Below are 23,243 nucleotides of genomic sequence, written 5' to 3' on the forward strand. Positions count from 1 at the left end.
TAGAGCGTGTGCTCTTAACAACAAGGCTGCCGGTTTGACTCCTGCATGGGATGGTGGCTATGTCCACCCGCAACTAAGATTGTAACACAGCACCTGGAGCTTAGAGGCCATGAGCTGCATCCATCCTTCTGACACACGTAGCATCCCACCTGATACATGAAGGTATGGAGGCTCTGGGCCTGTATCCCCTTCTTTTTACACCTGGGACCTAAAGTGAATCATTTAAAATCAGTGAATCTAAGCTTAGAAGTGGTATAATATCTTTTTTGTCAACTTTATAACTTTGTTGAGAAGAGCAAGAAAAAAGATGGCTAAATGAGTGCTTTACATACAAAAACAAATCTGTGGAGAAAAATGTAATTAACCATTAAGATATGAGAATAGCAGTTTCATGAGAAATAAATGACCCCTTGGTCTATTTTCTTTCCTGTCTAATACATACAGCAAACCTGTTAGAGGAAGGACAAAGTTTCAATGACCATGAGCCAAAGTCATAGGGAGGGATAGTGTCTTGTTGATACATCCTCTGTTAAATCCGAGGCTTGGTGACTATAATGCACAGAATATAAAGAATGAATGTTTGAGGTTCCTACACCTCATATTTCACTTCATCTTGCTTCCTCCAACAACACAGAGACCAAGACCATTTTCATACAGGAATTAAATGAAAATCTTTTTAAAGGGTCAAAGACTCTAAGTGCATGCCAGGCAAAATCTGCCTTGCCCAACTTGTTCTTGTCCTGACCAGTCTTGTACTCAAGAAAGCAAGGTTATGCTGGGTTTCGGGGAGTGGGGCAGGGTGACTATTGACTGAGTGGGCATCAGGCTTGAGAGCCCCATCCATGTGCTGGCTAATGACCAATGAGGCTGCCTGGTGCAAAGGCAAGAGGGCGGGGTGGAAACTGAGGAAGCCATTGGAATGCCCCTGAAATTTGAGCTGTGGGGAAAGAAGACAACTGAACAGAGAGAAATAGAGATGCCAAGAGAGACTCTGTGTGTCTGTGCATGTCAGAGAGAGAGAGAGAGAGAGAGAGAGAGAGAGAGAGAGAGAAAGAGAGGTAGAGATAGATAGAGGGGTTAGAGAGGTAGAGACGGAGATATAGATAGATAGATAGATAGATAGATAGATAGATAGATAGATAGATAGATAGATAGAGATAGATAGGGAGATAGGGATAGGGATAGGAATAGGGATAGGGATGGGGATAGGAGGAAAGAGAGAGAGAGAGAGAGAAAGAGAGAGAGAGAGAGAGAGAGAGAGAGAGAGAGAGAGAGAGAGAGAGAGAGAGACTGTCTTGCTGTTTTGGTTCTAGCAAGGCTCTTGGTTTCATATCCAGGTAGCTGTATCTTTATGATAAATCCATATTTTTCATACTATCCTTATTACTGTCAGACTATTACAACTATAAGTGGAAGGAAGGAAATGGAATGGGCCCTGCTAAGCTAATTTATTCCCATCACCCTGGAAAATGAAGAATCTTCTAGACCCATTTCCAATGGAGAATTACAGATCTTCTTAGGACTGCCCTATTTCAAGTTAGCCCAGTCTTTGGGGGCAGAATATGATACAAACCCAGTCTTCCCAACACATTCATATCTGCCCTTGTCAAATGACCAGCTCTTCAGGCCCCAAGGCTATCCTATAAGGTTGAATTAAGTCTTCAACTAGCGCCAAAGCTCTTAGCATTGTAGGATACAATTTGGGGGTCTTTGGGGAGTTGAGCTCCTGCCTCATGCTGATTGGGCAGAATCCTAAATAGCCAAGCAGTAATCCACTCAAATAGGAATTACTTATGCAATGAATATTCTTTTGTAACTGTGTCATGCAGTGTTATGAGGTTATCAGTAGCACGCTTTCATTACTCACAAATCCACCACCTCAAGACAAGTACAAAAGGCTTGAAATCAAAGACCTAGGTTCAAAAGATCACTCCCACTCCCGAGCTGTGTGACTTTGAGTAAGCTGCTTAAGCTCTAGGAGTTTCTAGCCATCTATAAAACAGAGATAACAATACCTACTTCACAGGGTTATTGTGAAGGTTAAAGGGGACATCTCGCAGCTGCACCACCAGCATCATAACAACAGTAATCGTTTCTTGAGCATGTGCTATGTGCCAGGCACTGAGTTAAGCACTTTATTTGCTTTATCTCATTTAATTTTCCTGGTGGCCTTATGAAGTGTGCACATTTCACAGGTAAGGTGCCTGAAGCACACAATGACCAAGTCACCTGCCTTAGTAACTAACAGTGAAGAGAGTGACACAGACCAAGTGCCCCTCCCTTTACTTTTTCATCTTTCACAAGGAGGAAGGTTCCAGACTTAAAGAAATTAGCAACTACTTACTAGGGGTTCATCAGTTCCAAGTCTCCAATATGTAGAATTACACAGTTTTTTTACTTCCTCGGGACCCTCTACATCATAATCTTTGGGATAAGCTTCTCTGTCCTGGTGCCTTAAGAAAAAATTAAGAACCTGTTAAGAGATAAATCTTATTTATCATGTATTGCATTTAAAACTTTTTAGTTACAATGAAATTTTACTGTATTTGTGACATTATGCTAATGATAGATTTGCTGAATTTGTAACACAGAACATATTTTCCACCTCTTTTTGAGAAATGCTGAGGCTACTTTCTAAAAGCAACTTGGCACATGGGATAAAACTATCACAAAAAATGATACTTACCACACACAGAAGTTATTCAATGACGCCAATGAAGTGAATCTTATTTAATAATGTAGATTGGTTACCGAAAGCAAATTCTAAAATAAGATATGATAATAGCTTAGAAAGGCAACTTGCCACTTCAGAAATTTTTTCTACCATGAATTTTAATTATAATTATTTTTCAGAATGAGAGCCACAATATTTACTCATATGAATTTATAACATGTGCTCTTGCTTCTAAAGAGGGTCTAAAGGAAACTGACAATTAAATATAAGCTAGGGGAACAAAAACAGTTTTTAAAACATGTGGATAGGAGAGGAAAAAATATTGCAAACATCTAGACCGAAAGATGTTTGAAATAGTTAGAAATACATAATACCCTGCTTTGCGAGCATAATTTGTTCCAGAAACAAACTACTTGTATTGCAAGACATCGCTCCTTTACCATGTTAAAAAGTATTAGAAATGCTTGCTCACCTTGCAGAACACTCGCAAACCAAGTTACTTGCAATCCAAGGTTGTACTGTAATAATAAAGGAGGAACTTGGAGACAAGGAAGGGTAAAGGAGTTGAAGTAACACACAACAGAAGTAGCTATTTCCATAAAGCTTTCTTGAGTAAAATAAAGGAAGCTGAACACAAGCACCCCCCAGAAGGGGCCCTGCTACTAAGGGAGGCAGGGCTAAGGTTGTGTAAGGGACCTTGCGGTACCCAAGAATTCATGTATCCATTCATCCCTTCATTTATTCCTTCATTCAGCATGGGTTTTTAAGTACCTACTACATGCCAAGCATTTTGCTAGGTGCAGGAAATGCAGTGGGGAGCAAACGATGCAGTCCCTGCATTCAGTTCTTCATGGTGTGGCAAGAAGACACAGAAAATTAGACAAGGAAAATATACAAGGTGCCGAGGGAGGTCACAGGGCGATGGAAACAGAACAGCATCCACTCAACCTGGATGGGGCGTCCAGCATCCAAGTTAAAAGGCCTCTGAGGACCCAACTCTTCACCACTTCATCCTGGCCGCTGCGCCACATTCAGATGACACCCTGGCCTCCGCACCTCTGAGAACACAGCAGGCGGGGAGCCCAGGAGGGCGTGGCGGAGCTCCAGCATGAGTCCTCTTGCCTTCCTCACATCTGAGCATTAAAGGGTAAAACAGTAAAGGCATTTTGGTCCCATATCAGCTTTTGTTGAGACCCTGCCAGGAAGCTCTCACTTAAGTCCTTTGGGGGGGATACTGAACAACATTAAGAACCCGGGGTGGCAGAGTGAATAAGGCCATGGGTTTGAGTCATTGCTAACCCAGGTCCCAGCCGTGTAACCTTCCTGTGCTTCCATTTTCACATGTGTAAAATGAGGAACAAAGAATGCCAATGCCTTTTAAGATTTTTAAAGGAATTAAAATTAAAAAAAAAAAGGCAGAAGGTCCTTCAAATACTGCAAAGCTCCATAAACAGCTAGGCACGTGAATACTGTACTTTGAAAATAATCAGGCTTCCAAAAATTCTGGTATACAAGAATTGAAACTTAAATTTCCTGTAATTTAACTTAATTTTCCTCCAAGCTCTCATTTTCCAGGTGGAAAGCCTTCATCTTGGTCAATTCTGGATCCCTTCCAGCTGTAAAGGATTGTGTGGTGCCACAATGCCAAGAATCCATCTTTGTTGTCATCGTCTTCCCTGGCGGCATCTATGGGAACATTCTCACTCCCTTGTGGTTTTCCATTGAGATCCATGCAGAGCTCTGCTATGCGCGCCTGGTCCTGCCACACAGGTGCTTGTGTAGGCTGGCACTAAAACTCCTCCTTGTGTCCCTCTCCACCCACAGTTCCTGGAAACCCAGGCACTGTTCCTGGACCGTTCGCCTGGCCCACCAAGCAGACACGTGTTTTATATCCCCAACCATACTGGGATTGGGGGGCACACAGGAGCCCCAACCTTCAACAGCTCCACAGACACTACCCTAGAAATAGAGGGCTAGGTCGTGATAGGTCCCATCTTCTCCAGGATTTCCATAGTCTTAATTCAGATTTGGGATCCTGGACAAAGCCACACATTCTCAACTTCTCTGGCCCCGTCTGTCTTCAGTAATGAACTTCTCATCTACTATGGGACAAGGTAGCCCCGCTCTTGATTATTCTTCCAAAACCATGGTGTCATCCTGAGGTCCAAGCTTTTGAAACCCAAAGTCAAGAATCTGGCTCTTGTTGCCTGCTAGGGCATTCTTCCCTGAGGCAATAAAGCCAGAATGCCTCCCCAAGGGCATAGGGATGCAGAGGAAAAGCACCAGTTAACATGCCAATGTATTATCCCCAGGGACCATCTCTGTATTGGACACGTAGGCACCGGGCCCAGAGCTTGTGATGCTCTTAGGGGCCCAGAGAATGTTTTAATTATTTTTTAAATCAGAAAAAGAAGACTATAATCCAGCTAGGATTATATCCATCTTTATACCAAAGATTCATAAACTATCATTTTTAATTTTTTTGAAGGCGGGAGGGGCCCATGAAAGCAAAGATAATTAGTGTCCATGAGAGTGCGAATGCAGCTCTGACTATCCCACCATACCCATATATTTTAAGTTGCATTATAACTAGATTATTACAAAAGATACAGTTAGGTTCCTTTTCTTATAGCAATCTCAGAGAGCAGCCAAAAGCCCAGCATTGAAAACATGAATCTATAATGAAAGTGTTTCTTTGGAGGACTGAGCTAATGCAACTGGCATTCCCTAATGCGGAAGGCTGCCCACAAATGATGTGCCCACAGCCTGCAGGCTCTGAGGGATACACAGCTGAAGATCTGTCCCTACTTCCAAGAGGCTGCCAGCCTAGCAAAGAGAAATATACATGTTTATAAATTATAAAATATATGAAGTAAAATATAAAATGTAAAAAAAATTTACTGTATACTAAATATATTTGTTTATATTTTTAAATATAGCATATTTATTGTATAATAAATGTATATTTATTATATGTAAAAAATAGTAAAAATGATTAGAGTATTATAATGGAAATGAGTAACCTAATTAATTCCCTGACTTTGTATTCTGTCAGATGAACATTGGCTTGTGCCTCAATTTGCCCAAGATGAACTGGAAATCATGCGCTGAGGAAAGAAATGAATCAATGGATTGAGAGTCTCAAGTGAAAAGTGACACATAAATGCAAAATATTATTGTGTGTAATAATATTCTATCGATCTACAATGCGTTAGTTGGGTATTTTTAAATGCTTCATCAATATGAATTAAGCCTTTCCACATCTTTGTGAGATAAAAATAATCAAAGTATAATAAATATATACTTTCTATAGCCTCATTCTCCTTGCTACCTGTGTTTATTTATGGTCACCATACAATTTGCCATGACTTGTCATTTATTGCAATAAAAAATTTTAGGAGGAAAAAAATGAATGTACTAAAATAAAATTTACAATGTCTCTGGAACGGTAACTTTGAAACTTTTTTAGTACAGTCCTCACTCACTTCACCCCAACCCAATTGAGATATTTGCCAGTGTAACAACTCACCCCACCCAGATGCAATCTACCCCACCCAGATGCAGCATTTTTAGTTGTTGCATCTGAGTGGGTGGGTTGTTACTGGCATCTAGTGGGTAGAAGCCAATGATGTTGCTAACATCCTGCAACGCACAGGACAGCTCCCACAACAAAGAAATATTTGGCCTAAAATGTCAATAATGCTGAGGTTAAGAAAGCTCTAGAGAACGGTCACATATCAGACTCTTAGATCAGTGGTTCCAAACCTGAGAGTTGAATGCAACAGCAAAACTTTCCCTCACAACTTGTAGAACCAACATAAAATTGACAATTTTTTGTCTGCACAGCATCATTAAAAATAACCATCTATCACCTTTAATAAGAAGACCGGTAACACCAAAGATAAGTAAAAATAAACTGAGTCCTTTAAAGGGAATTAATTTAGCTATACAAAAAATTTGCTACATGTCTTTACAGCCTGTACATCACCTTGGATTAGCAGAAAGGTCATCATTGACCAGTACTGGTCTCATCTACAGATTGGCTTCTGCAGATATTAATTTGCCCAGACATGAATTTGACAGCAGCTGGTCAGCAGTCAGTTCAAGGCCAAAGCAGCTTGCATACAGGTATTCCATGCTGCTGACTGAAGGAAGAGCTGTGTCTTCGATGCCAGACATTCAGATACAGGCTGACATTTTTGCCGGGAGGAGGGCCCATAGGGCTTCCTGCCAGCAGGGCCAGAATCCCTTAACAAGCAGCCTTGCTTCTGCTGAGAACCTTGCACTATCAAGCCCAGAGCTGAATGCTTTCGCTATATCTTTGCATGATAAACCTTTATGGAAGACATCCTTAATTATAAGAGATGAAACTTGCTTTCACTACTGTGGTAGAAATAGTAAGAATATGAATAGAATTAGGAATGGGGAAAGGGCTGACAGGACAGGATCAGAGCTGTCAACTGTATAAAAAACGAGCTTGGAATCATGACCCTGTTGTCAAAAATGCTACTTAGACTGATGTAAAGTGGGTCAAGGTCAATAGAATCTAGGAGGCCAAAGACAATTTGAGCAGGTCCCATGCTGGGCCAATGCCCAACATATCCAATTGGTATGCAACTTTCCACCACCAACCCTACCATTATCTGAACCCTCTAGACCCTTTTCTTCCTATCTCCTCAGGCCTAACATAGTCCCAAGTCATGCCTTGTCAACCTCTTGACAACCCTTGTCAGTCCTTCTGGGTCTGTTTCTGGGGTCCTTTGGGAGCTTGAGTTTCCTGCCGTAAGAGCTGGATGATTCCACATCAAATTAGATCTGTAAGCCCCCTTTGAATAAACACATCCAAATCCTCAAGTGACTAACAGGGCTGGAGAAACTCAAGTCCAGAGCATGCCCAGGCAGAGGTCATCAGCTTTCCTGAGGCTGCCCACCTCCGACAGGGTGGGGTTAGGCCATAGGATACTCCTCAAAGGGAAGGGGATCAAGTTACATGCTAGGATTTCTGTGGCCCCATGTCTATGTGGGGGAGGCAAACCGGGGTGGGGGTGGGGTTTGGGAAACCAATATCATTCCTCTGCCCTTCACATTGTTTTATAATTATCCATTAATGAACCTGCCTTCTCATTAGGCTAAGAGCTTCTTAGACACAGGGTTTATTTTTTATTCATCTTTGTGATCTCAGTGTGTAGCATAGTCTAACACATTGTAAACGCTTATTAATCTTAAATGATTGATTGATTGAATGAATGTTCTTACATTTTGTTACTGTCATCTTAATATAAATGCTGAGACAAACAGCTTTCAAACGTGTCCATAAAAATAGAGAGTATCCCAGCTCACTTTGCAAAAGCACACATAAAGAGGGAGTAATTATGCATATAGAGATGCTAGTCCTTTGCAGCCAAAGCTTGTCCCAGGAGGAATTATAAATCTACTTGCTGAATGGGAAAACTGTCAACCTACATATGCATAACACTGATTGCATAGGGGGTTTGAATCTGATCAATATCTGACATGAGAACAATTAAAATCTGAGCTGAATTCTAGCTTCTGGTTACTTGACAAGAGGCACATTTTCTTTGCGAATTTCAAAGATGTTAAAAATGTTTAGTTAAGACTCCAGATGGCAGAATATATTAATTTTAAATTTTAGAATTATTAATGTAACTCACAACTACTCTCTCAGCCATTATATTTTCTGATGCACATGTAACCCAAATGAGAAGAGAAAGACACCTTTTCTAATAGGTTTTATTATCATCTGCTACCTAGGACTTTAAAAGAAAATTACCCTCAAGAGTCAGCTATCTCTCCTGACACATTAATACACAAAACCAATAAAATCAAAGTCTGCAAAGAAACGTTTGGCAATCTTCTTTAAAGATTTCATAGACATGATTTACATGCTAAGGTAGTGTTATTTGGTGGCACATTCATCAAACTGACAAATGAAGACTTTTAGATGTACTGCAGAGTCATAAGAAAAATCTTATGTCCTTGGGAGATATTGTGACATTTCAGAGTTATGAAGATAGACTTTGTTTTCCAATGTGTCTCATGCTGTATGTGATTTGTGCATCTATAACCATGAAACCACAGAATCTGAAGCCTAAACCGCACTCAAAAGAAAAACCATTTGATGGAGGCAGATAAAGTGAAGTCATTTTCCTCACTCGACATATATTAAGTGGCAGGTAAGTAACACCAATCGTTATTATAAATTTTCTTTATAAAAACATCTTCAAAAACAGGAGGCTCTATGGAGATTACTGGGAGGAAACAAAAGGAATTCTGCACTCGGAGGCTTTGCCTATCTTAACAGTTTAAACATGAAATAAATGTTGTCAGTCTGATTGACTGCCAAAACACATGACTGTGAAAACAACTGAAGAGACATGTATTAAACAGGATGACAGAATAATTGATTATCCCACCTGGGACACTTTAGAGACAAATGAGGTACTAAGTACACTGAGAGTGGTGAAAACCAGGACTGTCCTTGTCAAACCAGGATCAGGACTTCCTTACCCATTCTTCAGACATCTGGATCTCAATTATCTTCAAATCCTAGGATACTTCTTAGGGTTTCATTGATCCTCCCCTCCAGAAACAGCTTATACTGACTGATCAAAGACATTCTGGGTGGTGGAAGGCAAGGCTAAAGAGAGTCAGGGTTTGGAGGGGTCCAAAAGGGCAGTGGGGAAAAGGCGCTTTCCTTTCTGCCTGGCCACAGTCATCAGGCAAGCCAGGATGGACACTTACAAACAAGTATTTCCAGGAGTTATGGAGGAAGAAGCAGGCCAATGTAATGTGCTTTCTTCTCAGGGTGCACTGCTGGAAGTACCACCGGCTCTCTGCGCTCCACAGGGAACCCTGCCCCAACTGGTCCAGTAAGGCACGCAGGCTTGGATACAAGGCTATGCAAGATTCTGATGTATATTGGATTCGTATGCCCGGTGGTAGCTGCAAATGCCCAGTTCCTAAGGGTACAATCTATGGCAAGCCTGTCCATCATGGTGTTAACCAGCTAAAGTTTGCTCAAAGCCTTCAGTCTGTTGTAAAGGAGTGAACTGAACACCATTATGGGGCTCTGAGAATCCTGAATTCTTACTGGGTTGGTGACGATTCCACGTATAAATTCTCTGAGGTTAATCTCATTGATCCATTCCATAAAGCTATCAGACAGAATCCTGACACCCAATGGATCACCAAACCAGTCCACAAGCACAGGGAGATGTGAGGGCTGACATCTGCAGGCATCAAGAGCTGTGGCCTTGGAAAGGGCCACAAGTTCCACCATATTAGTGGTGATTCTCGCCAGGCAGCTTGGAGAAGGTGCAATACTCTACAGCTCCACCATTATCGCAAATATGAGTAATGTTGGTGAAATTCTTACCTAATAAACAGTTAAGAATAGTCTTGTCTGCTTTACAGCATCCTTTAATTTATTTGTCTATTAAAACTGTTTATTGCAGATTGTTTCATGAATGCATTGTGAAATTATGAAAGTTAAAGTGCAACAGTGTTTGAAAACTGTAAGTGATGGTATATCTTGTTTCTCATAAGATAAAAACTTTTGTCCTTGCTTTATCTTATTAGGGAGCTTATACGTCAGTGTTTAAAATGCTGTTTGGTATAATAGCTGTAAAATCAATTCTGTGAAGGAGAAAAAAAAGATTTTTAAATTAAATTTTTTGGGGTGACCTGTTAATAAGATTATATAAGTTTTAAGTGTACAATTCTATAATATTTGTACATCATCTGTATATTGCACTGTGTGTTCACCACTCAAAGTCAAGTCTCTGTTACCATATATTTGACCTTCTTTACCGTCTTCTACTTCCTCCATTCCCTCTTCTGGTAACCACCATTCCGTTGTCTGTGTTTATGAGATTTTTGGTTGGTTGTTTTATTTGTTCATTTGTTGCTTTTTTTTTTCCCACATATGAGTGAAATCATATGGTTCTTATTTTTTTCAATCTGACTTACAATATTTTGCTTAAAAGATATGGTACATCATACACTAGAATACTACTCAGCTGTGAGAAAATATGAAATACTGCCATTTGCAACAACATGGATGGATCTTGAGAGTCAGACATTTTTATTTTTAATTGGGGGAGGGAACAGCATTGGAGGATTAGGAAAGGGGAACAGACAAGTTGCTGTCCTTTTGTTCTTCAGTCCAGTTGTGGAGGATGTCGCTTCACTGGCCCATGTTGGTATTGTGATCATTGCGCTCTTCCCAGCTGAGGCAGATTGCTCATGGTAGTTAATGGCAACCCACTGCAACCCACTGCAACTCACTGCAGCCTATGCCATCACCGGCGACTCACGGCAGCCCAGTTCCAGGTCGAGCTGTTGTTCACCATCTTAGCTGTAGAGGGTGCAGCGTCACTGACCCATGTGGGATCCGAACCAGCGGCCCTGCTGCTCAGAGCTTGCACTTCCAAGCCACTTAACCAACAAGCCAATTGGCCAGCCCAAGAGTCAGACTTTTTAAAGTATACTATATACTAGTACTTACTGTCATTCCAAGAATACCTTGACAGTATATCTGGCATGAGTGGTATGAAGACCAGTTTGCCCGGCTCAAATACAAAAAGCAAACACCTAATTACGTGTGCAAGCTCCTATTTGTATAGTTTTAATATTACTGGCTTAATTAATTTGAATTAATTACTCTAGAATAACATCAAAAGGTGAGTTTAAGGTCCATTTTAATGCATACTTCTATGAATGAATGCATGAGAAATTGCATATAAAGTAGATAATACAAGCTTCTTTAGTTTCAAAGCAATTTGTTTCAGTCACATTAGAAACAAATGAAAAAGCCTTTCTTAATGAATAGAATTTAGAGTTAAAACAGTCCTCCATTATGAACATAGCTACACAAATCAGTATTTTTCCCTTTTCTTCCTAGAAATCACTCAAAGTCAGCAAAGGAAAAGGAAGCATTATAAGCAAACTAAATTTTTGGCAAAATCAGAAGTTATGATCCCCAGATTACATCATGTGCAAGGGCTATCATAAGCAGCCAAGGTCCAGTGGAAGACAACTGGAAGACCTTGAGATAAGAGGCAGTAGCAAGGAATCTCAGTAATGAGATTACCCAGAGGTGGGAACTCTCACTATGCCAACCAAATTACATTTCCATGAATAAACAAATAACTCCTCTACTGAACACAGTGGAAAATGCTAAAATACACATATTGGTAGACATATATACATACATCACACATTAAAAGTATTTAAGAGCTGAAAATCCACTGGAAATTTCCAGGCCAATTTTTGGATGAAAGCCTATAACCAATGGGGTCAGTAGAACCCCAAAACACCCCATCTGAGGGCCGGAAGAGTGGCTCAGTTGGTTAAGAACTCACTCAAGAGTGTGAGCTCTGAGCAACAGGGTCGCCGGTTTGATTCATGGCCCGAGCTGAGCTGCCACTGAGCTGCCAACAGGTGGCAGGATGGCTCAGCTAAAAAAAACACACAAAAAAACCACCCCATCTGCTGGTTCCCTCAGGGTGTTTGCTAACTGCTGTACAAGGGCAATGGCTTCAGGGTTAGGGAGACAAAAGTCTAATCTTAGAGTCCACCTAGGAGGGGAGTTTCACAAAAAAAGTCTTCCATAGGTGATACACATTGTGTTCCCTAATACTATTTCTCCTTGTTTTCTGGGAATGCAAGGGGTTAAAATTCTCAGCTCCCATACAGTTAATGGGGCCTTTTGGTTTGACGAGGACAGTCCGGGTTTTCACCACTCCCATTGTCCTTAGTACCTCATTTCTCTCTGAGTCTGACCAATAAAATAAATATGAGCAGAAGTGACATGTGCCGTTTCTAGGCTAAAACAGTGAAAGCTTCTGTGCAATTCTCAACTCTTTCTTCCCTCACCAGAGCAATTGATAACTTTCTAGATGATGGAGCCTCAATCAACCTGAGTCCCGGAGTAGCTATGTGGAGATAGATAGATACCAAAAACCTACAGCAGACTTTGTGTGAGCAGGACATAAACCTTTATGTGTTAAGCCACTGAGATTTTTTGGAGCTCTTTGTTATCACAGATTAAACCTAGCCTATTCTAACATAGAAATTAGTACCAGAGTAGGGTGGGTGCTAGTGTAATAAAATCTAAAATATATAGCATTGGGTAAAGGCCAGGCAGAATAGGGAATTGGAAACTGATATCACAGGCTGGAAAGGCCAGGCATTGGATAGCCACAGTAGATGATGAGTCAAATCATGTACCTAGTGATTTTGGGAAAGAGATTGGAAAACAGTTTGTTAGTTCTGCATGTGAACTTCTATTGACAATTGTTTTTGCCAAGGTATTTAAATAAGGGAGAAAGAAAAAAATTCAGGAAATTGGCTGGTTTACAAGAAGATAAAGGGAAATGAGAGATTCCAGAAATTTGGATCCTTGAAAAGTTAGAAGAGCCAACAACCTTTGGATCTCGAACAGTAAGGGAGAAATCTGAAAAAAAACTTTTTTGAGACAGAGTTCCATTTAAGCACAGGCTTGCAGCAAAGTTCACCCTATTGCTAGACCCTGCCAGTGAATTAAGTTGCATTGGAACAAATATCAGCTTAAGAAGCTGGCCAAATGGAAATTCCCAGGGTTTCTGATTTCTGTAGCTACAACAGTCTCAAAGTGACATTTGAAATGTTACAAGAAGAAAAAGTAAAGAAATACATCAAGTCTGAGAACTTCGTCTAGAAAGAATGGAGAGTGAGGTTACTAGCAGTTGGAAATAACTGGATTCAAACAAATCAGAAACTTGCTAAGTTTTTAAGAACTGTACTTCCAAACAAGACAGGCGCTTACATTTTAAAATTCTTTATCTGTTCAATATTTAAGATACCTTTGGCTCCCAAACTTCTGAGAACAGGAAATGAACTGAGAAAGCTGAACAACCCACAAAAGGGTATTACGAGTGTTCTTAACCCCTGTTGCAGGTGTGGCCAAGTAGAATAATAGAAAAAAAAATCACATATGGGCAGAGCCAAGGGCCACAGAGCGAGATGGGAAAGGGAAGCTGCTGCCAGAAAGCGGAGTCAAGGTCGAATCAAAGAACATTCCTGACACCAATGTAGGGCTCCCTAACATTGTCTGCCTGATAGGATTTAAGAATGCTTGTGGACAAATGACAGTCCTGTCACTGCCATCCTTTCTCTTTCAGAGCAAGAGTACTTACTGCAGTTGTCTTGTCCTTGTCTCACCATTGTATATTGAGTAGATGGACAGGAAGGGGGACCAATAACTTATCTTGTTGCTTTATAGGATTTTGAACCAAGTAGATCCATAGCTAGATTTAACAGAGAGACTATAGCATAACATGTGTAGATCATGGACTTTTGACTTGTGACTAGAGGTAATCGGGGTCATTTTCCTTAGGTAAATGGGTGAACATAGTCTGCTTGTGGGAAGAGTGAGACCAATTTCTGGTGATCTGCCTAAAAGATACAATTTCAATGGCATGTAATACTTTCATAAAAATTAACAAAAATATTTTAATCTTAAAAGATATAAATAACAATACAATTTAATAAAACTAGAAATCCATAACACATTTTTTAAGAGATCTGTCTTCAGTCTGGAAATATTTAAACATTTTATCAAACAACGATTGAACCAAAGATCAATTCAAAGTAAAATTGCTGAATTTCTCAACAATTCCAAATAGAAATATATCACTCATAAAAATCCTTAGAATATAGCTAAAACGGTACCTAGAGAAAAATTCAGAGCTTTAAGTACTTATATCAATAAATGCGAAAAATAAAAATAAATAAATGAAACATCTAATTCAAAAACAGAAAAAGAACAAGCAAGCTAGATGAAATCAGAATGATAGAATAATTCAAGATAAAAGCAGAATGAAATGAGTTAGAAAACAATGAGTAACTAAACAAAATAGACAAACTCTTATCTAAAAAATTAAGGAAAAGGGCACAGAGAGATACAAAAAAAAAAAAGGACATACTATCCATACAATGGGATATTATTAGGCAATTAAAATAAATGAAGTGCAGAGAGATAGAAGATGGTGGAGTAATTAAATAGTGTGCCTGCTTCCTTCCATGAACACATTAAAATTACAACTAAATTATAGAACAATCAACCTGGAGAACCATCTGAAGTCTGGCTTCAGAAGTTTTAGAACTAAGGATATAGAAGAAGTCACGTGGAGACTGGTAGGAGGGTGGCGGTTGAGAACTGGGAGGAATATCTCGGCCATGGAGGTTCCCCCCAAAGGAGCAAGAGACCCCAGCCCCACACCGGCCTCCCTACCCCAGAATACTGGTGCCAAGAAGAGGAGTCCCCACACATTTGGCTGTGAAAAGCAGTAAAGATTCTGACCATCCAGGTGGGACAGAAGGCTGTGGGGAAACACAGACATCCTCTTAAACAGCCCACAGACTCTCTCACCCCCAGGCACTCATCCTGGGCTCTGGCAGAAGGACAATGACTCAGGAGACGTTGGAGGTATATGGGTGGGGGGTGGGGGTGGGGCAGACTGAGGTGTATGGCTTTGGAGCAGGGCTAGAAGACAGTCGCTATTTTCCCTGTGTGTGGGTTCTCCCATGCAGCTGACAGGCGGGCACCATCTTTTCTGTGTTGTGCCCACCCCCCACAAGCCAAATCTGAATCTGATTGGTCTGGTGAGCTCCACTGCTCCACCCTGCTGACTCACTGGGACCCTGCCCCACCCAACTCTCTCAACACTGGAGGCACTTTCTCATCAGCAGACAGCCCTGCCTACATTGCACTATTTCTTGGAAAACTGTGGGAGTCCCTGGGCCCCAGGTGGCAGCAGCTGGCCTCGGTGTGCTCTGAGACTTTCACTGAGCAGCTCTAGGCTCAGCACTGGCACGAAACCAGAGTCTACATTAACTTGGTGACCACAACTTCTCACTCCAGTGACTCCCTGAGACCCTGCCTCACCTAACTCGCGAACCTCACAAGGCTTTCTTTATCAGATGCTGAACCTTAAGGGAGCCCGCAGGTGGCAGCAGGCCTGGGTGTCCTGGCTTTTTGCAAAGCTACCCCAGGTCTGGTGCTGGTGATAGACATCCTCAGTTCTCAGTATGTCCTGTTCTACATGCCTCCAACTTTAGCACAGGCAGCAAACAACCACAAATAGCTTTCTTTCTTTCTTTCTTTCTTTCTTTCTTTCTTTCTTTCTTTCTTTCTTTCTTTCTTTCTTTCTTTCTTTCTTTTTTAATTTTTCTAAAAGATTTTATTAAATAATTGGGGGAGGGGAACAGCACTGGGGAATCGGGGATGGGGAATAGACAAGTTGCTGTCCTTTTGTTCTTCAGTCTAGCTGTGAAGGATGTAGCCCCAGTGGCCCATGTTGGTATTATCATTGCACTCTACCCAGGTGAGGCAGTGGCTTGCCAGCCATTGGACGGCCACTCATGGAGGTTCACGGCAGCTCACATTGGCTGCCAGCCACTTACGGCAGCCCACTGTAGTCCATGCCATCACTGGCCACTCATGGCAGCACAGCTCCAGGTTGAGCTGTTGCCCACCATCTCAGCTGCAGAGGGCACAGCATCACTGGCCCTCGTGTGGGATCCGAACCAGAGCCCTGCTGCTCAGAGCTGGTGTCCCAAGCCAACTCTCAACCCACACCACTCGGCTGGCCCCACAGATAGTTTTATAGTTTCTGCCAGGTAATCCCTGGCTGGTCACAGGCAGTGGGTGACCTGGGCCTGCACTGGAGCCCCTACCAAGAGGCCTCAGAGAGCCAACATACATGGAGGTGGACTTCAGATCAATTAGCCCTACAGGCAGCATACACAAAGGGCCGTCTCAACAGGCACAGAGCCCACTGGGTCAAATCCCACTCAGTAGTATAAGCCCTGCCAATAAGCTGTGGATGTGGCCAAACCCAGAGCCAATCAGCCTGAGGGTAAATGCCACCCACTGATGTGCCAATAGCAATCAAGACTCAACTATAACAGGAGGACACACACCAACCACACAAGGGACGCTCCTGAGCACCTGGGGCAGGTGACCAGGGAGGCTGTGCCATGGCCTTACAAGGCACCTACTACATAGGGCCACCTGGCCAAGACTGGGATACATAGTAGATCTATCTAATACATAGAAACAAAGACAGAGAGACAGCCAAAATGAGAAAAACAAATAAATATGTCCCAAATTAAAGAACAAGTGAAAACTCCAGAAAAAAACCTAAATGAAATGGAGGCAAGCAACCTACCAGAGACAGAGTTCAAAACAATGGTTGGTTATAAGGATGATCGAGGAACTTAGTGAGAATTTCAACAGAGAGATAGTAAGCATAAAAACGTACATAGAAACCATAAAGAAGAATCAGTCAGAAGTGAAGACTACAATAACTGAAGTGAGGAATGCACTAGAAAGAATCACCAGCAGACTGGATGAAGCAGAGGATTGAATCAGTGATTTGGAAGACACGGTAGCAGGAAACACCCAATCAGAACAGCAAAAAGATAAAAGAATCCAAAAAAATGAGGATAGTTTAAGAGACCTCTGGGACAACATCAAGCATAACAACATTCGCATTATAGGGGTACCAGAAGGAGAAGAAAGAAAAAAAGGGATTGAGAACCTAGTTGAAGAAATAATTACTGAAAACTTTCCTAACCTGGCAAAGAAAATAGACATACAAGTCCAGGAAGTGCAGAGTCCCAAACAAGATGAACCAAACAAGCCCGCACAAGACACATTATAATTAAAATGGCAAGGGTTAAATACAGAGAGAATCCTAAAAGCAGTAAAAGAAAGGCAACTAGTAACTTAAAAAGGAGCCCCATAAGATTGTCAGCTGATTTCTCAACAGAAACTTTGCAGGCCAGAAGGGACTGGCACAAAATATTCAACGTGATGAAAACCAAGGACCTACAACCAAGGGTACTACAACCAGCAAGGCTATCATTTAAAAATCAAAGAACAGATAAAGAGTTTCCCAGACAAGAAAAGCGAAAGGAGTTCCTCATCACCAAACCAGTATTACAAGCAATATTAAAGGGACTTCTTTATGACAGAAAAAGAATCAAAATTATGAATAATAAAATGGCAATAGCTATATATCTATCAAGAATTACTTTCAATGTAAATGTATTAAATGCTCCAATCCAAAGACATAGGAGAGCTGAATGGATAAGAAAACAAAACCCTGCCTACAAGAGACTTACTTCAGATTGAAAGACACACACAGATGGAAAGTAAAGAGATGGAAAAAGTTATTTCATAAAAATGGAAACAAACAAACAAAAAAAGTTGAGGTAGCAATATTTATACCAGACAAAATAGACTTTAAAACAAAGGCTATAACAAGATACAAAGAAGTACCCAGTAACCCCAATTCTGGATATTTATCTGAGAAAACCCAAAATACTACTTTGAGAGGACATGTGCATCTATATATTCATTGCAGCATTGTTTACAACGGCCCAGATGTGGCGCCAGCCTGGATGTCCCTCAATGGAAGAATGGATAAAGAGGAGGTGGTACATAAATACAATGGAATATTGCTTGGCCATGGAAGTGAATGTGTTTTTGCCATCTGTGGTGATATGGATGGACATGGAGGGTATAGTCCTGAGTCGAGTGTAAGACAAATACAGATGCAATGTGATTTCACTTATATGTGGAATCTAAACAACAAAATAAGCAAACGAAACAGAAACACACTCATCGATACAGAGAACATTTTGATGGTTGCTACATCAGAAGGAGGTTGGGTGTATGGGTGAAAAAAGGGAAAGGGACTACTGGTAAGTAGTACAAATTGGTTGTTACAAAGTATTTATGGGTATGTAGGGTATAGCATATACAGCATAAGAAATATAGTCAATAATATTGTAATAACTATGTATGGTGTCAGTGGGGTACTAGATTTGTTGGGGTGATAGGTGGGAGGGGGTTGGGAAGCAGGGTGAAAAAGGCGAAGGGATTAAGAAGTACAAATTCATAGCTACAAAATAGTCATGGGGATGTAAAGCAAAGCACAGGGAATATAGTCAATGATATGGTAATAACTATGCATAGTGCCAGGTGGGTATTAGACTAGTCAGGGGGATCACTTCTTAAATCAAATAAATACCTAACCCCTATGCTGTATGCCTGAAATTAATGTAAACTAATAATAAATGTCAATTATAATTGAAAAATTGAAAAGGGGTGGGGGAAGGTGAAGGGGAATAAGAGGTCCAGATTTCCAGGTATAAAACAAACAAGTCATGGGGATGTAATGTACAGCATAGGGAATATAGTCAATAATATTGTGATAGCATGGTACGATGTCAGATGGTTGCTGGACTTATGATGATGACCACCATATTCTTTAGGTGTATAAATGTTGAAAAACTATGGTGTGCTCCTGAAACTAATATAATATTGTATGTTAATTATATTTTTAATAATAATCTTAAAAATAAAGAAAATAAATGAAATACTCATACATGCCACAACATGAATGAACCTTACATTATGTCATGTAAAAGAAGCCAGCCACATAGGACCACATATTACATCATTCTATTCATATGAAGTATCCAGTATAGATAAATCTATAGAGCCAGAAAGTAGATTAGTGGTTGCCATAGGGCTTTAGGGCTGGGGGAACTTGGGGGCAACAGCTAAAGGGAGCAGCATTTCTTTAGGTATTAATGAAAATGTCCTAAAATTGATTGTGTTGATGGGTGTACAACTCTGTGATGATAGTAAAAGCCATTGAATTACACACTTTAAAAGGGTGATTTGTATGGTATGTGAATTATATCTTAATAGAGTTGATAAAATAGAATATAACCATCAAAATACTGAATGTCAATCATAACTAAATATATATATAGTATATATTTATATACACACTATATATTTATTACATATATAGTCACAGGATGTAACGTACAGCATAGGGAATAGAGTCAATGGTATTGTAACAGTTATATATGATGTCAGAGGGATAGTAGGTTGGGGGGTGGTTATCACTTTGTGAGGGGTGTAAATGTCTAGGTATTACATAGCTTTGTACACCTGAAACTAATAAAAAAGAAAAGACTACTTTCCTTAATTCTATGCAAATATATTTGGAAAGCTAGAAAACATACAATTTTCTAAGAAAAACAATTGACCAAAATTGTCCTCAGTAGAGACAAATTTCTAAAAAGATAATTTCCAAAGAATAAATAGAGAAAGCTGTGAAAGAAAAAAAGTTACCCCCCAAAACAACACTTGGCCCTGATGGTTTTATCGTGGGAGGACATTTCTTATTTGTGCCTGAATAGCTAGCAGGACATTTGACATGGCTTGACTTGCTCTCTTGTCAGGGGTACACAGGCAGGGATGGGGGCAGTAAGACCTACAGTGGATCACGTTATATTCACTACACTCACTTTATTATAAGTAAACAAAACAGAGGTAGCCTTTCCAAATTATTTATATTTATTATAGGATTCTTTAACTTACAAAAAAAGTCCAATTAAAAACATGCAATCTACCTAGACCTAGACTAAATTTTTCTAACAAGTCACATAATACACATAATGCTATTTATTTATTTATTGCAAAGAATTCAGTTTCATTTTATAGAAAGTGTTAGGAAGAATATTTTGAAATTAAAAGACCTGTCCAAAATGCCCACACATATTTCAAACATTCAGGGGAAAAGGATAGTAATGCCCTCAGTTAAAAACTAACTAGTGTGGGCCGGCCGAGTGGCGCCATGGTTAAGAACTCGCTTGGGATGCCAGAGGACCCCGGTTCGGATCCCACATATGAGGGCCAGTGACACTGCCCTCTACAGCTAAGATGCTGAACAACAGCTCAACCTTGAGCTGGGCTGCCTTGAGCCACTGGCGACAGCGTAGGCTGCAGTCCCTGTGGCAGTGGGTTACCATGGGTACCGTATGTAGCCAGCAGCCAGCATGAGCGGCCAGCAGCCGCAGTGAGCGGCCGTCCAGAAGCCGGTGACTGATCTGCCTCGCCCGGGGAAGAGCGCAATGACGGTGCCAACTTGGGCCAGTGAAGCAACGTCCTCCACAACTAGACTGAAGAACAAAACGACAGCAACTTGTCTGTTCCCCTTCCCCCAATTCCCCAGCACTGTTCCCATCCCCCCAATTCCCCAATAAAAATCTTTTAAAAAAACAAAACAAAACAAAAACTAACTAGTGTGATATCCTCTCCATGTGAATCCTAGGAGCTAAGACAACATCCTCCAGAAAGCTTTCCCTGGTCCAACAAGCCTAAGTGGTCCTCTTAGATGTTCTGAGACCACCCTGCTTTCCCTAATCCTAGCAAGTATCACAGTGCATTGTAATTGTCCAGTTAGCCTTCCCCACTCCTGTCTCACAGTAATCATGACCTCCTAAGGGCAGGGAAGCTGTCTCTTTCACTGAAAGCCTCAGACCCAGCAGAGTGCTTGCAACATAGCAACAATTCAATAAATATTGTTTTTAACATAACAAACGCTATTCAAAAAAAGTGTTCTTTATTTAGAAAGAACATGTTTTTAAATAATTTTTTTTTTTTTGCCTAAGTTCAATTAATGTTTCTGGCTCCTGGTTGGAACATCACAGTGTTTTCCAAGTGTTTAAAAACTTGTGACAACTCATTCATATAATTTCATTTCAAAATAGTCTTCCTAACATGTTCTCTAAAAGGAGACGAAATTTTTTGCAATAAATAAATGACATTATATTACTTCCATTTTATAGAACCTGGAACAATCTGATTGGGGATGTAATATCTTAACAAAGAAATATAATTTTTCTGCCAATTAATTATTTTTGTTAATGCATCAAAACTCAGTTAAATCAAAATAAAGAAAATACACTGTGAACAATTAAATTAAAATGAATTTGTATTTCAAATGAAATAAAGGAAACAGTAATAAAAGATGAGTATCTATCAAAAATAGTAACACAATATTCAAGTTTCTTCAGAACTAACTTTTCCAAAGCACCACAAAGAGCTATTCATCTAATCTCTACACAAGATTCCTGTTTTCTGTTCATTACATGTAAAGCCTGTTTTTTAAAGCTTTATTGGGTTGGTACTGGTTTGGGTTTAGGGGAGAACATGGTTTAAGGTCAAAATAACAGCAGCGTAGGAAATCCCCAATATATTAATGGGTTATATTTTAAACTTTGTTATAGAATTGGCCATTTGGAATTTGGAATTCATTCTCCACTATAGTAGCTATCTAGCTTTATAGCAGACATTGTAACTATCTCTAGGATAGGATGAGATATAGTAGATAACTATAGGATTGCCAGCCCAGCACTTTCTTCTGGGTCCATCTACCTTGCCCCATAGCTATTGGAGAGCTACCATAGTTCCTTCTAAACTTGCCCAGTCAGATGAGCCCAAACAGATACTTGGCACAGGAATGGATATCTGACATGGAATTTTTGGATTTAGAACTGAAAATGCCTTAAAACCAACCTTTCTTTGTGGGATAAGGATGTAAAGTACAAATTCCAGAATTGCAGCAGCCATGTTTCCCATAGTTTTCAATGATAAGATGAAGCAAACACACAAAGAGGGGGAGAGAGGAAAATGAAGCAAGACCTGGTTGCATTTGCATCCCTTGTTCCAGGTATTTCTAAAGCTGAGCTGCATCCCCACCCTTCTTATCTGGTTATCAACCATTCTATGAATATCATGAGCTAATTCATTCTATAGCTTTTCTGGCTAGTGCAAGCTGATCATCTGTCATTTGCGTTCAAGTGGCTGACTGATACATACAGAAAATGGTACCAATGGGGTGGCTTCCCAGGCCAACTCAGAGAAGTTGATCTAATAATACTAGTTCTAGTGCTATTAAAAATCCTGAGCCTGGGTATCACTGTTCATAGACTGCACCTCTCCTTAGCAAAATGTCACTAAGTCCCCCATTCTTCTTACCGCCTCCCTCACTCCCCACACCTTTAACTAGAAAGGGATCATCAGTGAGGTGAGAGAAAGAAAGCTTGGTGAAAAAGCACTTGTGGCTGTCTGTGAAGGAAAGAATACAGCAGAATTATGATGATGAGGGGGCTCTGGTCACTGCTGTGGCCCTGGTGGGAAATGGTCCCAAAGACAGGGGTGGCTCAGGCAGAGGTACCTGTCTACAGCGATCCAAGTGCACGCACATGGGGAAATACCTGTCCTGTACTACTATGCCTTACAAGGGTTCATCTTGCAAGCAAAATTGGTTTATTTTGGCCAACACCAGCTAATTGGAGCAAAACCTCATACAAAGGTCAAGGCCCAACAATTCTATAACCGTAAGTTTTCAGAAAAAGTATTTGATTGGAGCTTTATAAAAAAATAAAATTGAAAGTAACATGTAGTCAGGGCAAAAATATGCAGTCTCCTGGATTTCATTTTGAAAAATAGAAAACAAGGTGCTTCCCCCCCTAAAAACTACTACATTCAAAAGCATTTTGGGGTATGTGCGTATGTTGAGGAATAAGAACGTTAAGACTAGATTAAAAATAGCCATGGCGTGGGATCTACCATTAAAGAACACAGACAGGAAGAATGGGTGGTTAAACCAAATGAATGCAAATAGCATCATCC

The 23,243-nt window shown here is 40.5% G+C and overlaps 1 protein-coding gene and 1 pseudogene across 6 annotated transcripts in view; one reads left to right on the forward strand and one right to left on the reverse strand.

Annotated features, from left to right (window-relative positions):
* CFAP95 (cilia and flagella associated protein 95) overlaps positions 1-23,243 on the reverse strand; it is a 126,311-nt gene that overhangs the window by 92,766 nt on the left and 10,302 nt on the right. For 4 of the 6 annotated variants that reach the window (XM_019661080.1, XM_019661079.1, XM_019661083.1 and 1 more), the window contains exon 2: positions 2,345-2,453. In XM_019661080.1, the coding sequence (XP_019516625.1) occupies positions 2,345-2,453 (109 nt within the window). Of the gene's footprint in view, positions 1-2,344; positions 2,474-23,243 lie in introns of those variants that run through there. The other 2 variants (XM_019661082.1, XM_019661084.1) reach the window with 2 other exon arrangements.
* On the forward strand, positions 6,639-10,052 carry LOC109392534 (60S ribosomal protein L15 pseudogene; annotated as a pseudogene).

Source organism: Hipposideros armiger, unplaced genomic scaffold (assembly GCF_001890085.2).
Source record: "Hipposideros armiger isolate ML-2016 unplaced genomic scaffold, ASM189008v1 scaffold_335, whole genome shotgun sequence".
NCBI lineage: Eukaryota > Metazoa > Chordata > Mammalia > Chiroptera > Hipposideridae > Hipposideros > Hipposideros armiger.